The sequence below is a fragment of the Saccostrea cucullata genome, unplaced genomic scaffold (genome assembly GCF_032062105.1).
Source record: "Saccostrea cucullata isolate Sc308-1 unplaced genomic scaffold, CSIRO_AGI_Scuc_v1 ctg1071, whole genome shotgun sequence".
Lineage (NCBI taxonomy): Eukaryota > Metazoa > Mollusca > Bivalvia > Ostreida > Ostreidae > Saccostrea > Saccostrea cuccullata.
Window position 1 is genome coordinate 68,380 of NW_026921032.1, and position 17,460 is coordinate 85,839.

Here is a 17,460-nt window from a genome sequence, read left to right on the forward strand (position 1 = left end):
CGACACGAGATATGTACACACAGCCAAAATTTTAAAAATATATTAAAATTTGAAAGAGGCAGCTCTCGAGTCTGACATCATTTCGACAAGTCTCAAGAGCCTTAAATTGTTTGGTAGCACTCGTGTCACTAGACCTAAGGATGAGGGCTTTTATATACTCGCTTGGCTGAATTTTGCGCATTCACAAAACTGTGCTAAATCAAATAGACATTGTATCTATATTTTATTTATTTATTTTAATTTATTAGTGATATGGATTTACCAAAAACATTTCTGCACTTTTCATCTGTCATCTTCATTATTTTATATCTGGATTATACCAAGTCGGTCTTGTCAGGTAATTTTTTTTTCTTTTCACGGCTGCATGTCATCAAACCATTCAGATACAGAATCAAATTTTAACTAATTTATTATTAAGAATGAATTAATTTTCAATTCAATTATTTTGTATATGTTCTAATGAACTTTTTGTACCTTTTTTTCTGTGAAGTCCAAGTTTTTCCTCAGTAAATTAAATACTGTTGATGTGTAGATCATTTAGTTAATTAAGGAAGTGTTGAAATATAAATATATATAATTTTTTTATTTATAGATATGATTTAACTTAATTATCTTAATGTTGGTTTGTATTTATTATATATATAGTTCGACAACCACCCCCCCCCCCCTTTCAGAAAATAAATAAAAATAAAATAAATTTCAATCACAGTAAATTTTCAGTAATCTAAATAAACACTTCATATAAAGTCTACACAGTTGGCTAAAATTTTATATGTATTATTTTTTTCATATCCTATAACACGTTTGCTTTATGAATCAGTTATTGTTCTGAAATACAAATATCCCGGTATTCCTAAGAAAAGGTTTGGTTTAACAAAATCATGGACTTGAGACCGACTATACTTTTCAGGTAGTTATATTGTTATACATTTCCAAAACACGTATATGCGTATCTTTTCGAAAAATTACTCGAGTCCTTTCATAAGCAAGTTTTTAATGTCACTACCTGTGGTTTGGTTAAAAAAAAAATACTTGTCACATTGAATGTTTATCGATTAGATTCAATCCCCATGGATACCGCATTCTTTAAAACAGGAAAAAAAAAACCTTTTGGAAAAAAAGTTAAAAATGTCATACTGAATAGTAATTAGAACCTTGCCATTAATAATTACTTAGCTCGCAAGTTGAATTTAATATTCAGTCATTCAAATTTATATTCATTTCCCATCTTTATCCGCCTATGATATTGAGATATTCTGCTCATCTAAATTACTTATTGGAAGTTACATTCTCAGAATAGGTTGCAATCATTGATTGAACTCTTCAGTTCGCCATACTTTCTGTTTTAATTGACATGGTGCTAAGCTGTAATTGTCTTTGTTAAAAAAAAGTTCTGGAGTACCTCTTTTAAATAAACTTGTATTGGTCACGACAACAAACAGTCAAAGTAAGTGACAGCGGAAACCACACTGGGGGCTGGAAAGTTAAAGGGTCAATTCCTTGGTGTTTTCCTGTTCTTTATAGTTTGATCTCGAAAGTGTTTTTATACTAAAATAGCTTTTCACTCCCAGAAATTGTAAGAAAACAATCCGTGCTAAAAATTTCTTTAGTATTCGATAAATTACCCTTAGTTTTTATGATAGGTTATGTTTTTGTTAATACACTTTATGTATTTTTTGGAGCAAAGTCGTATTTAGATGGGTTTTTTTTTACTATAGAGGATAAAAGAAAACCAACAATTTTTAAATGCTAACTGTATGATAAACGAAATAACGTTAAATTTTCTATCATTCCTAATTTACATGTGTGTATTACTGGGTATTATTATTCCACTATGACACCTACATGTTGTATTTGTTCAATGCTCAAAAGCTTGCTCTTAGTGCGATCGATTTTTAACCGAGGCAGGGTACCGATAAATAAGTTGTTGATACGTGGATTTCCACAGCTTTGTTTGAAGTCAACATTTAGTTGATTCTCTGGTCCATATCATAACCATGTTAGCAAACACAACTGATCTCAGAAATATTTTATACCAATTGTTCAATTTAAATTTGACGGGATGTAGCTAAACAATACAGTACCTGTGACTGGTCGACAGGATATGCTTATATTCCTCCAAGGTACACAATTCATCCTCTGGAATTCCCAGGGGTCCGTGTCTTTTGTCCTGTTCATAGTTTTTTGTTTGTTTGTAGGTTTATCAAGTTTGTTCACTGCTAGTTATCTTAATTCATACCATTAATAATCTTTGCTACTTTTAATATTCAACTAGTTTTTATGTGTCATTCACAATGAAATATATGCAGATAACAAACAGTATTTAAGCTCAAAAGTCCATAAACAATACAAAATTTGGAGAAGAGCAACGTGGACCTAAAAAATATCAGAGAAAAAAAATATCGTTTTCTATCTTTTTGTCTGTCTCTCGGCATTTCAATATATCTTACACAAGTGGGATACAAATACAAATACAAATACAAATACTTTATTGGCAAAGGGAGGGGGTTTACATATTGCCGACGACAAACATGTATATAGCATAATAGTTCAGTAAGTTGTAAAGAGTTGAATGTTCCTTCGAGTATTTTCTCTCATATTCAGAGGTAACATCTTGTCAGGGGGGGGGGGGGTCAATTCCAGGCCTAATTAAGGTCTTTGAGCAGTGAGGGTCTTCCTGTGCCAGCACCTATTACGCTTTTTGTCTGTCAACAATTTTACAAAATGTTACTACTTCTACAGTCTTGATACGATTTCAATATATCTCTGTACACAAGTGAATGACATTAAGATACACAGTTCTTTTTATCGGTCCTTGATTTCGATAAAGGATGATTTTCATGCTTACTAAAAATAGAAATTTCTATGAAATTCTTTCACAACGCTACTAGTCATACAGTTTCCGTTTCATTTCAGTATAACTTGGAACAATATAAAATACACTAACATACATAATTCTGTATGCCAGCGAAAAATATAAAATTTAGTTCATAACCTCATGAATCTTCAAAAAATAAATTCATTTCTTAAATAACTTGGAAAAATATAAAATACACTAACATACATAATTCTACATATCGGTATTTAAGTTCTATGAGCAATGTTGCCATGGTAATTAGAAATAGAAAATTCTGCCTCAAGTTTAGTCCGATTTTAGTATTGAAGCATGTAAATGAAGACTTTAGACTACGTTAAGATTCATAATTCTGTATATCGGTTTTTGATATAGTTAAAGTGTTTCTATTGTTCTGTGAAATTCTATTAATTTTAGCTTTCGCTATAGCTTGAAGTAATGCAAATCTTTCCATACTTTGTCAAGTAAAAACAAGGAAAGCTACTGTCTCATCAGACTTTTGGTTTATCGAATTAGGTCAACTGCGGCAGGGGTTCGAACCTACGAAATTGAAAGCTAACAGTTGTCACAAAAAATTGTATTTAAGCTTATTATTAAGGCAAAAAAGTTTAAAATTCGTGTCCGGTCTGCAACTTCCCAATGGAGAAGTGTTGGAAGATCGTACCTAATGACCTGAAATCATCATGTCCTTGGCCAAGTGTCACTTGAACAAGTTCAACATCACTTTTGCAAACAACTAACAGGTGTAATTCTTGTCCTTATCATTATCACTTGCAGGAAAAGTATAGTGTCTTGTTCATTTTTTCTCTATTAGATAATTAATAGAAGTTGAAACTGCAAAGTTAAACAAACGGTTCCTAACTTAATTGATCCAAGGTCACTGTGGCAAGATTAAGGTCACTGGAAGAGGTTAAAAATAATTTTTGATGGAGAAACATTGGTGGGGTCATTGTTGCAAGTTCAAAAGTTGCAGTCTGGGGTGTAATTTTATGAGTTCTCTCTAACGGTTTACAGAAACATGTTTGCTTGGATAGTTAGTTTTTATACAAAAAAAAAAATCTGATTTTTTTGGAATTCATTTACCTCAAATAAAATGGTAACCAACATTTCACTTTTAAATTTCTACCATTTCTTTTATCCTGAATAGAATTTACCATTATTGAAATTGTAAACTAAAATTATCAAGTAGAACGTTCTCAGTAAGAATATTCATTAAAAATAAATTACTTGATCACAAAGCTGCACCAATATCTTTCCTCGTGGGTTCCTTATTATATAGCGATGACGAAGAGACAGATTGCACGTTGCCGTGTTAAGCTGTAACCAGATGATATTGTTATCAACGTATCCCTGATTACACGTCCCTACTTTTAGCTCGCTCGTCAGGCGTTTACACGCTGTCCGAGATGTTATAGCAAACAGATGCAAGGATTGTTCACTCGTATTTACGTAGACAAATTTATAATTAGTATTAATATCAAAATATCAATTTAAGTTAAGATATTTTTTAATGGTTTTAACACCATATCACTGACACATTTATTAAATGTCTTAATATCATTCAACCATCTACCTTTTTGAAGTTGAAGCCGAACTATTATAAGCAAGAAAGTGCATGCAACTATGACTTTAACACGATTATAGATATATGAAACCCAAAAAAGAAAAATAAACTAGCAAAACAGAACCAAAAAAAAACGAAGAAACAAAAGTACTTCATAGAATGTTAATTCTTTAAAAAAAAATTCTTAGAAGTCGTAACCCTTTTTGTCACTTAACTTTTAAACAAGTTGGTGTTTGGGTTTTCATATTTCACATGTGTATTTGATGTGACAAGACCTTTCCTAATGTATAGATTTTTTTTTGACTTTGAAAAAAGTTTGAACAAAGTTTTTAAAAAATTGCACCTTGGTCATTACTCTTGAACATTAAGCACTAAGGATTTTAGAGGTTAATTTTTGTGAAATGAGCTCCATTTGAATACCAACAATTTTGACCTTGACTTTAGAGGTCAATTGGATTTTTCGAATCAAAGTCTGAATGATAGAACGTTGTCATTGTATCTGAGTGTCAAATTCTAGGCTATCACAAGATACTTCTTTTTCATGCAATTGTTTTTTCAAAAAATAAATTCTGCCTCCCCCAAAAATGTGTTTGTGAAACACTGATGTCCCTGTATGGCAACTAACAGCGGAGGTTGAAGTTTAGTTTCCCAAATGCAAGTCAAACTTCAAGGTCAAGAGATCAAAATGTTATTTCCCATAGAAAGGACTTATGAAAACGAATATACAGTGGAAAATGAAAGCCTATAACCTCTGCCGTTCAAAAGTAATGGCCAAAGTATTTTTTTTTAAATATAGGTACGGTTAAAGGGTCATAATTGATTAATATATGTAGTACCCAAGAGGAAGGTCTTGTCACAATTAATAAGAATAAGTGAAAATAAAAACCTAAGCACTAATTGTTCATAGTTATTGCCAAAGTAGAAGTTCTTCAGTCACATGATCCCAACCCTGACGTTTCCAGTGGTCCGTGTTTGCTCCGCTCATGCAGTGTAAAGAAGTTAGACTTTTGATTTTTATTACATTTTTTTCGTTATCTTCACATTCAAACTTTTTCTAACAGAATTTAACAGTAGTGAAGGAGAAACTTCAAGAGTACTGTGTACAATATATACAAAAAGTGGTGTAAATCAGATGTGGAAACTTAAAAATTCCAAAGAACCTTTGAACAATTTGAAATCACAAGATTTTACCAAAATCAATAGCTTAAAAATGTTATTAGCAGACCTGTTTCTATATTCATATGAAGCAGAATTTGAGCAAAATCTTATGCGTGCAAAGAAGAAAACACTTGCTGTGGTCTCAACGCGACATTTAGATATATCGACGATCTATTGTCGATTAACAAGTGTTATTTCCATTCTTATGTCGAGTTGATGAAACAAGAATATCAGCATATCGGGAAATAATGGGAAATCCGCGGTCGTCAATTAAGTGTATAAATAATGGACTAACATTTAGTATGAAAACGTCAGTCAGCGTTTGATTCAATAAATATTTGCTGACAGTCATTGTATCGACCATAGAATTTACGAAATGATGACTTTAAACGAGACTATTGAGACAGGGAGCACACGGCGGGAGTGACCGGTCGGCAGGGGATGCTTACTCCTCCATGGCACCTGATCCCACCTCTGATGTTTTAGAGGTCCGTGTTTGCTCTGCTCCTATTTTGTATTGTTTTATGGACTTTTGATCTTTAATACTATTCGTTATCTCCATATGTTTCATTCATGATTGTATTAAAAAAACTTAACTTGTAATACAGTATTTTACATGGGCTTGGAGTAAATTGACTCTTCTATGTGCTAGTGTCGATATTTCTGGTCAAAATGACCAGGAGAGTGTCTGAAAACAACCCTCTTGAAGAAGCAATAAATTTAGGCGTTGTTCATTGTTGCAACAGCAAAAACGATAACATCTTTGGTAACAATAGCTACTTGACTCAGGATTTATTTGTTGTCTCTGAGATAATTACGCGTTATTTTACTCACAACGCCTTGCTGAATTCGATACCAAAAAGCGCATTGTGTTCTGTTTTACTTCACTCTTTGTTAAAACACTATTGTATGCCAGTATTTGATTTTTACATGTATAAAAAGTAAACATAAGTTAGTTGTAATCTGAAAAAGCAGGAACATCGTGTCACATTTAATAATTTCCGTTTTTGAAGGGTTTTCTAATTATAAACAAATAAGCAAGACCGTTGTCTGAAGATGACAGAGCTTTCCGATCGTCAAACGATGTGTTTGTACTCTAAAATAATCACTTGATAGCATCGGCAACTTCTTCCCAAATCATTAAAGCAAGTATTTCGTCCGCCTGAGGTGAGAAATATACAAGACTTCTCACCATTGCATCGTGCTTTGCGAAAAACAGGCAGCAAGGTATTCGGTTTATAGGGTCGGGTTCTTATTTTATAATTATGATACAAAATGGAGGAAGTAGACGCTTAGTCCACAGTACTAATGAGCACAACTCTACTGTTTTATTTCCTCTGTGTCAATTCATTACTTTTAACAATCACATTGATCGCAAACGTTGGGGTATTTGAACTTTTTTGATAAAAGAGCTGAACGTGCAACACAATGCCTTGTTATCGAGCTATATAATCAGGAAATGTGATGTCTTTTGCATTACTCAAAACAAGGTCGTATGCATTGTGTGGACGTTCACGTCAAACCCTATAGCTCTGTTTTAAAACAACATGATTGTAAGCAGGCAACCGGTGCATTTTGCGACGAATTTAAGAGGAGTTGGTGAGAACAATCGCCTTGACGAAAATCAAGCAATTAACTACATGCAGTTTTTTTATTTCAATTTTACATGATGTATATTATGCGTGATAATGTGAAATTGAAAAAAAAAATGCATGATAAATTGCACAGGAAGGGAAAAGTTAATGTCAAACAGCATAGAATGTACAAACCAATATAAGATGCTGTTTTTGGTAATAATTGCCATTAAGTAATCTAGTAAATTTTGAATACCATCTAATTCGAATAGGTGATGTCGCTTTTTGAAATTGAATAAATTATTTTACCTTTCCAACAGGTGATATTACTTTATATTGGATTAGGTGATCTCACCATTTGAAATAGTCTATTTGAGATTGTATTATACATTCTAATAAAATAGGTGATATCAGCAAACAAATTATTTGAACATATTCGAATGGTTGATATCAGTTGTTCAAAAGCTGAATAGGTGATAGGCCTATCATCAATTGAATAGATGTTATCACAATTCAAATAGGTGGTATCAATTAATCGCAGTAAATACCTAATCGGACCCTCATAAAACAGCAAGTCTGAAAAAAAGCAAAAGTGCAAGAAGCGTGCAAGAACAAATGAATGTATTTGTGGGATTATGCAAAATGTCAAAGCTAGCATTTTTATAAGTGTTTTATTAATTTTATTTTGAAATCAGCTTTATTAAATATATTAACATTTTTGAAAAACTCAATTTTATGCGTGCTGTCTATAAAAATTCAATAATGAATATCACATTTGTGCCTTCAAAACTGCAATGTCCACACCTTTCAATATTAATACATGTACTTGGTACTTGCCGAGTATCGTTTAATGTGTTAGGCTAGGCTCAGCGGTAAACTACTGAAAAAACAGTAAATGCATCGTCCGACAAAATGATCACGTACTCTGGGATTCGAACAGGCATCTTTTGCTATTTTAGCCATGAAACCACTCCAACATATGAGTGAAAAATTATCGAGAGGACGTTAAAAAATATACAATTAATCAGTCAATCACTTAACACCACTTTGCAAATTGCAACGAAACTAGCTGATCTGAGTTGAGCTGGTTTGTTTACGTCTCAACACTGCTTTAATAATTAAGTACTACAAATTGGACTGTAGTGTAATTTGATTTGTATTTTATGTGTTTCTCTAAGTTTTTATTTAGATATTAAGAGATAAAATGCGGGAAATTGACACGCGGTGAGACTATCCAATAACAGCCGACAGAGGTCTGGACTAGAATTGACGTGTCAACACGTCCTCAAGTGTTTCCTATAGGAGTCTTATCTTTATATCTCTATCTGTTTTGAATATTATATATAACATGAACCTTACACGAATTGGGGGAGTGCACAAATAAAAGTACACGACATCCTGACCCTACATGTTTATGCGCTTCATTAAATGAATGGCATAAATGTAAGATTTACAAAATAATCCTTTATTTCGAACTGCCCTTTCATTATTGCTCTAGATCTGATATTTGTAATGTTTTTTTTTTTCCCATTTATTTACGTTTATTGCTTAAATGTGATATAGTATTTTAACTCCTTTTCTGAAGGTCAATATGAATCTAAGCTTTCAATAAGGAAAACACTTCAAGTAAAATCTAAGGATAAGTAACTGTCTGCTTAACAGACAAGATGTCATGTTAAATGGCTTCTTCAAGATGTTATTGTTCTAAAGTTCAATTGAGAAGTAAAATGGTTAAGTTCTACTAGGGACAGATTGAATGGCCTGGTGTTTTCTACCATCCTACAACCTTGACAGAACAGAATTAGATCTTTATTTTCTGCATTCCAGTTATTTGTTATTATACCCCAGCTCCGAAGTAAATGGTGGTGTACCGTTTACCATTGTATGTCTGTCCGTAACATTTTTTCTCGGCAACTACTTTTCTTAGGTGCTTAAATTTTAGCACACTGTTTTTGCATGCAATAAGATGGGATTCATTTATGTACGAATCCGATGTCAATTTACTATTTATCCGTGCGTCTGTCCGTACTAAATTTCCATCAGAAAGGGGGTGTATCTAACAAGCATTAGCTCACCGTCTTCTTGATTTTTTAAGGATCTTTAATTGTTTCTGTTTGTTGTTTTGATTTTTTCTTTGAAATAACTGAAATTGTTTGTGGTTATTTTTTTTAAAGATAAAGATTTATATAAAGCATTGCGTTTGACATATTAAAGATATCAAGCATTCTGACTGGAAAATATTTTTGTGTCTGAAATGAAGAATTGAACTAAAAACCATTGCTCTTGAAAAACCAAGGATAACAGAGAATTGTACTATTTAAAACAAAAGTTGCACAAAATAGACTGGTCTTGTTCAAGCTCTTCTTTTGAATTCAAACTTTATGTTACTGTATTTATCATATTCAACAATTCTAGCCTGTATCCCTGGAGATAACTGTCCTACCACTTGTCCAGAGAACTGCCTGGCTGGGTGCACACGGACGGAGAGGTGCCTGGGAGGGTGCCGACCAGGATGGCGGGGGGCCAGGTGTGACGAACGTAAGGACAAATATATGTATATACACGTATACTTAAAATCACATAGAGAAGGAAACATTTTTTCTTATTTTTAAAAAAGATCTTGGTCATGTGAGAATTTTTTTGTTAAAATATTAATATTGTCACAATGCTCGCTGGAGTCATTTTATCCCTACTATTCTTCGATCAACAGCAGATGATTTTTTGAAATTCCCTTTTGAATTTCATAAATTGACTTCCTGATCAAATCAGATCAACCCAAGGGAACTAAAACGATTTAAACAAAATTGAATCCAAACACAATATCAATCTATGATCAACATGGTCCAGCTTTGTAGAGGTTATTTTTTTTGTTTATACCTGTATACCCTTGTCTAAACTTAAGACTTGTTTTCGATTTGAAAGAATTTTTGAAGTTTTGCTTCAGAATTTACAATTGCTCCGAGACTACGAACTAGTCATGGCTCATGCAGTCAAATTTTTTATTGTAAACTACATGCAATTATGTTCAAATTTCAGAAACTATTTTTGTTTCAAATAAAAGACACGGGGGTTATAATTTGAACGAACTTGAATCTACACTACATGTATGTATCGAAGCTTTTGTAATCTTTCGGTTTAATTTTAAAATCTTCTCAAGAAAATTTAAGAGCATCTTTTTTTTTAAATAGTTGTTGAAAAGATTTTCAAGATTTTTTTTATAATTCCTCGTAGAAATAGGGCGAGGCACTTCAGTCGATAAAAACTTTATCCCGGGGTGCTTTTTGGCAATCTTGATTGACATGAACTCCGTGGCCATTTGGATGAAATTGGTCAACTGGTTCTTGAATAAAAACAAAACACTTGCAAACAACGCTCGGCACATGGCAGACTACAGGCAAACAAATTGACTTACGCTGACGCTATTGAGCTTTTGTACTTTTGACTCATTTGAGCTGTTAAGTCATTCCTCAATAAATGTACCATTTGTTCTTATTTTAGGCTGTGACCCTTTTACCTATGGTTCTAACTGTAAGCTGCACTGCGGACATTGCCTTGATGATAAGCCCTGTGACATGAAAACTGGAATGTGCGAGCACGGGTGTCTCCCGGGGTGGACGGGGAAACTCTGCAAAGACCGTAAGGATATAATTGTTTCTCCTTCTTGTAGGTTGACATGTTTTAAAGCGTTTATTGCATAGCTTACGCTCTCATTACTTGCTCATTTTCTTCTGTCAGCTTGCAAGGCTTTTACTTATGGTTTCAACTGTTCTGGAATATGCGGAAAATGTCAGTCCGGGGATCCTTGTAACAGAGAGACGGGAGACTGCAGTAAGGGGTGTGAAGTGGGGTACAGTGGGGACCGCTGTAATCTAGGTGCGAAAAGTCTAGTGTGTGGTCAGGTCTCAAGCCAATAAACTGAGAACATGCTCAAGTCAATAAACTGAGAACAGGCCCATTAAGTCAATAAACAGAACAGGCTCAAGTCAATAAACTGAGAACAGGCTCAATTTAATCAAAATCTCTCATTTTTGTACCTTTTAAAATGATTAAAAATAAAACAGAATTTTCATGTTTTTTGCTTTAAAATCATACCTGCAATATTTTGAACAAGTTCCTAAATTGAAAAATCAATAAATTTTAAAATATAAATATTAAATACAGACATAATCTAAGTGTATAGTCTTCAAGCAATTTAAAAATCCTGATTTAAAAGATAAATTTGAATGTTTCACATTTTTTAAGAAGGAGTGTAGAGGAGCTAAAAAAAATGCGATGTTTTCTTGTCACTGATATTACTGGAATTTTGCTTCGTTTACGACGTATTTTTTCTCCAATGCAGAATGTCCTCCGCAGTCCTATGGGATAGCCTGTTCTATGTCATGCGGAAAATGTAGGAATGGGTCATCCTGCGACACCGTCACGGGTCACTGCTCAGATGGATGCGAGCCGGGCTTGATCGGAGAAAAATGTGACCGACGTACGTAGTAAGATTCTGACAAGTAATAAAGAAGGAAGATAAAAAAATAAGACAATTTTGTAAATGATAAATCATGCAATCTTTATGTGAAGAAGATAACATTCTTCAGGAGGCGTCATGAACTGCGGAAGGGGCAAAGAGGGCAGTCATTATAAACCAATAAAACACCCCATGTGCAAAAACAATTTTATCGCCATAATTTTTGGTTTGTTTTCGTTGAATGAATTCGGTTATAGTGAGAAAATTATTTCGGTTGTGTTAACGCCCTATTACTATTTTAATAGCTCTGATTGATATTTTAAGAGCCTAACACTTGTAACTCTTTGAGAATTTCTTTGTAATTTGATCTTTATGTTAAACCTCTTAGTTCTGAAGATCCGGGAGAGACAGAATGTCATAATTTTTCACTCAACTATGCTTATCAGACACCTGTTAATATCAAATATAAGCTCCAAATTACATTTAGTGTTGAATTGTTTTTGGAATTAAGCAGATATAATTTCAGAATAAATTGATGAATGGTTGTAAAACAGAGAATATTTTGAATCTTATTTGATAGGATGCCCACTTGGTTTCTTTGGTCATATTTGTAAAAGCATTTGCGGGAAGTGTCAAAATGGTGCCTGTGACCATGTGACCGGAAATTGCTTAGCAGGATGCAAGCCGGGATGGACTGGTTCAATTTGCGCCGACAGTGAGTTATGTTTGGGGTTACTTAGTACTAAGAGAGTAATTCTAAAACAACTTCAAATCAACTTTTCTACTAATTATTAATTATTACACCTTCATTTAAATATTTATATATCAAAGTTTTACTTCAAATCAACTTTTCTACTAATTATTATAACACCTTCATTTAAATATTTATATATCAAAGTTTTATGCTTACGCTTAGAGTTTTTTGTCCCTTAACCTTTTGGCATTGTTTATTAATATCATAATAATAATAATATTACATTTCCTATACAAAAATACATATTCTTTCAATTTTATTAAAGTTCTGAATTTTGAGCGTGCACCCTTCAAAAGAGAATATTATTTGTAATAATAAGAAAAAAAGACTTATCTATATTTGTGCCATCTGGTTTATAGCAAATTAAGCTGCTATGGCGTCTAAATGCATGTTTTGTAAACATTTCATCACGATCTCCTAGAACTCAGGGAAAAGCTTTGTGTGAAATATGTAGGTTTCCAGAACTTCTCAATAACAGTGACATATTGTATTCTTATTTATTTGACAAATGGAACAAATTAAACATGATAAATCAAAACGATATGCACTTTAAGGTTTCACTCCATTTCGTGAATTGTAGAGTGCGCTAACAACACTTACGGTCCTAACTGCAGTCTGTCCTGTGGCCATTGTCATGACGGGGAGAGCTGCGACCCCAGCCGGGGAGGGATGTGTACCAAGGGGTGCTCCAGCGGGTGGAGAGGCCCCCGGTGTGACGAAGGTCAAATCAATTCCAAATCAGTTTACTACTCCTTGAGATATTGAAATATGACTGCAAATGAAAGATGTGAAAGAGATTTAACAATCAGTTTTCTACTCAATCTGACTGCTAAAAGAGAGATGCTAACGATATAAGTATATCCAGATGAATAACATTCAATCAATTAACAGATTATACTTGTATGTAGAAATTTGTACTTCTACATGTATTTAAAAGTTTTGCCTTCTTTAAACAATCCTCGAAATATTAATCTGGATATCTATTCAAGATCGATAGGTGAAAGTTTCTAGCATACTAATAGAATTACTTTTAATAAGTTAAAATACGTCTGTTTCATTAATTATGTATTAAGATTTTCTATATCTTTTTTCATCTCCACAGGATGCCCAAAAGGATTTTACGGGCTGGCTTGTGGTTACAAGTGTGGTCACTGCTCTGAAGGGGAAGCCTGTGAACCACAAAACGGTACCTGTACCAACGGTTGTGTGGAGGGCTTCAGGGGAGCATTCTGTACAGGTATGTAGTTCATGTCATTCTGTACAGGTATGTAGCTCATGTCACTTTGTACAGGTGAATAGCTCATGTCATAATGTACAGGTATGTAGCTCATGTCACTTTGTACAGATGTGTAGCTCATGTCACTTTGTACAGGTGAATATCTCATGTCATAATGTACAGGTATGTAGCTCATGTCACTTTGTACAGGTATGTAGCTCATGTCACTTTGTACAGATATGTAGCTTATGTCACTTTGTACAAGTATGTAGAGCATGTCCTTTGTGTACATTTAAGTGGCTCATGTCACTTTGTGTACATCTAAGTGGCTCATGTCACTTTAAAAAAGCGTATAGAAACTTTTTTTAGCTTTTGCCATGAACTGTCATATAAGGACACAGGTGTTTTTACAAAAATACTGATTAATGTGTTTTGCATTGTTTCAGATTCTGACGAGGCCAGGAATCCGTTGACCCACAGCTTATTGATGTCAGTACTAGTGTCAGTTATCGTGGTTCTCCTCTTGTTATTCACGGCCACAGTCATGTACTTCGTTTGTGTGCGGTACAAACATGGACTGTTTAGTCGCTTTTACAGGTTATCAACGGTAAGATTTCTTAATTTTGCAAATAAACCATATATTCGAAGTTAAAGATTTGCATCATTTGCAATGAAATTAGGTAAAAAAATATATACCAATCCAGGCATGTATAGAATAATAAGGATTGTTTCAGGAGGGTAGAATTTTGAACTTTACAGAAGGTTTACAATTTCTTTATACATGTATTCTAGAAATTTATTATTTGCATCATTTGCAATGAAATTAGGTAAAAAAATATATACCAATCCAGGCATCCATATTTTGTTTGTATCATCTGTCCTTAAGTGTAGGGCTTACAATACACTTCTCCGAAGTTTTCCTGGTGTTCTCTTGAAAGCATCCACTCATTGCATCCAATCTTCAGAGTTGCTTTTTACTGCACCTTGATAAAGGCTTGCGTTTTAGCTTAAAATTAGGTTCATCTTTGTCATCTTGCTATCTTGCAGAGAAGTTTACAAAGCCCAGAACTACATCTGTATGAACAGGTCTTGTCTGGCCCGTTTGAACTGAACAAATATAATCTGATTATAACCAATGAAAAACTCGGACACGGACAATTTGGAATGGTTAAAAAGGGCTACGTCAAGCAAGACAGAGATCACAAAATACCAGTAGCGGTAAAATCTCTAAAAGGTGAGAAATATGTCAATGGTGAGGCAAAGCAGTTATAATGGTTCCTAGAGACTTTTGTGTAATGTTCGACATTTATATTTTCAGAGTCGTCTTCGGAGAGAGATAAGAACGATTTTATGAATGAATTAAATATTCTGAAGAAAGTTGGCCAGCATCCAAATGTGGTGTGTCTGGTCGGTGCCTGTCATATACAAGGTATCTTTTCTTTTCAATGTTTTCATTCATGAAATTGTGCATATAGTAAGTCAGTATTTTGTTATTTATAGACAATCAAAATCATGAAGCAAGCATTAAAGTATACAAACAAGTTTGTTATCCCCTCTAGTTTTATTTTAAATAAAACTCCTACATTTTTTTTTTATTACACATAGGGACTATGTTTGTTGCAATGGAGTTCTGTGTGAACGGTGATCTGAGGTCATATCTGAGAAAGATGAAAAGGTGCAAAAATAATTTGTACGCAAACGCAAAGGTTATATCGCCCATACAAAAATCAGTCCTGCTGAAATTTGCACTAGATGTCGCCTCCGGTCTCTCTCATCTTGCAGACAGACAGGTATCATCAGTTACCCACATATACCAAGTAAATAAAGAAAATAATTTTGTCTTTTTCCAACTCTATTTAAAGTACAGTATTCTTTTCCTGTTCACAGATCATTCATAGAGATGTGGCTGCACGCAATGTTCTCCTGGATGAGCATCTTATCGCCAAGGTGGCAGATTTTGGACTGTCTAAAAACGACGACACCTACGTCAAAACTTCCAATGTGTGTATTATCTATCGAGGAATTTGTGTCATATACAATAAATACTATATACTTATTTTAGTTACCGGGAAAACAATTCATATAACCTTTTATTTATTTTTTACGATGATCATAGAAAAATTCATAGTAATAAGAGAGAAGGGTATTTTACAAGCTGTCCAGTAATTTCACATTTGGATGAAGTTTGTCTTGAAAAAGTAACTGTGTTTTCTTTCAGACTCGAGTTCCTGTAAAATGGCTGGCACCAGAATCGTTATTTAATGCAACCTACACGACACAAAGCGACGTGTAAGCTGAATATGTAGCATTGACCCACATAATATAGAACATTTTGAAACAAATAAGTGCTAATTAATGAAACTGGATTTGTTATTCAAAAGATCATAGTTAATTTTTATTCTTTTAGAACTTCAAAAATTTAAAGAATCTGTTATTTGAAAAAGCTAATGTCCTGGGATGGACTGATCATTCCTAATATTTAACAATAGCTATCAATTTACAGATGGTCTTTTGGGGTCCTGCTCTGGGAGGTTTGCACGCTAGGTGGCACTCCATACCACGGAATAGACACGGCCCAAATGTGTCATCTACTCAAACAAGGATTCCGCATGCGCAGACCAAGAACTTGTGAACCTGCTCTGTGAGTGATTTTTTTTCTTCTTCTTACAGTTCAAATATCTCAGCTTTCTGTGTGTATCTTTTTTTTGAAAAAATGTTTTTTCATTATAGGTACGCAATGATGTTGCAGTGTTGGAATGAAAACCCCGATGCTCGTCCGTATTTTAGTGACATTGTTTTGCGTTTACAGCGCATGCTCGACGATAGTCAGGTGAGTTTCCTGGAATTTACATATTGTATCAAACATTTCTTTTGTGCATACATTATTTATATATTGTGCCTTCTTTACAGGTGTACATGAATCTTGATGTCAATGAGGGAAATCATTATGCTGAAATCAAGTGACATTAGATTTCGAAAAGTTCGTCTCTAATCGACTTCTCACGCATGCGTCTCAAGGATGTTGTGTCAAGTTTTTCAAGCATTCCCGGAAAAAAAATGTGTGGTTACCCGTAGTGTTTACATGCATTTCATTCAGAGCAAGATTCGTGATTTTTGCTCCTGAAATGACCAATCATATACATACTTCCTGTTTTAATGATGGTGTCGAATGCTTTATAAAAGTTTGTATTTACACAAAGACCTACTGATAAGAAATTTGAGGATGACTGCGTATCAAGACACCTCTTTTTTGTTTCTTGGATAAGTTGCGTTTGAATATCAACGGACTTGCAATAAAACAGACATGGATGCAATCACTTGTGATATTAGTATTTATACATTACCTCCTTGTGCTGGACACTACTGAGGGGGTATTTATTTATTACATGTACATGTACATGTTTGTTTCTAACAAAACTGAAAATTTATTATACTGCATATTTTATACACTTTTTTTTCTTTATGACTATCTCGTTTCCAACGAATGACCTTAAAGTTGTTCAACTGCTTCTTATATAATTAAGGTCTTTCGTATTCTTCATGGTAAGGTTAAAACAGTGCAGTCTGGTTGAAATTAAGTGCCAAATAAGAAAAGCTGTATACAAACATTAAATATTATATTGATATACGTTATTAAATATATCGACATTAGTAACTTGTCATATGTAATTTTTGAACTTATTTATGCATCAATTTACATGATAAGATGTGCATGGTATTTGCCAAATAGATGTTTTGCAAAATATTTATGTTTTTCCTGTTATATCTCTTTGAAAGTTAGGAGAGTTGATTTCTCGACAATATTCAACCAAAATGTAAATTTCGCCAACCGAACGGCCAAGAACTGAGGCCTGATATGTATGTAAATCTCGTGCGACTCTCTT

At 33.7% G+C, this 17,460-nt stretch overlaps 1 protein-coding gene across 1 annotated transcript; it reads left to right on the forward strand.

Annotated features, from left to right (window-relative positions):
- Nucleotides 1-104: 104 nt before the first annotated feature.
- LOC134259017 (angiopoietin-1 receptor-like) lies at nt 105-17,321 on the forward strand. The gene is made up of 17 exons (XM_062741611.1): nt 105-337; nt 9,566-9,688; nt 10,649-10,786; nt 10,886-11,023; nt 11,490-11,627; nt 12,187-12,321; nt 12,941-13,081; nt 13,463-13,597; nt 14,023-14,183; nt 14,624-14,810; nt 14,895-15,005; nt 15,182-15,366; nt 15,464-15,577; nt 15,795-15,865; nt 16,080-16,217; nt 16,307-16,406; nt 16,487-17,321. The coding sequence occupies exons 1-17, from the start codon at nt 253-255 to the stop codon at nt 16,538-16,540; spliced, it is 2,154 nt and encodes a 717-aa protein (XP_062597595.1). The 5' UTR covers nt 105-252; the 3' UTR covers nt 16,541-17,321.
- Nucleotides 17,322-17,460: the final 139 nt, after the last annotated feature.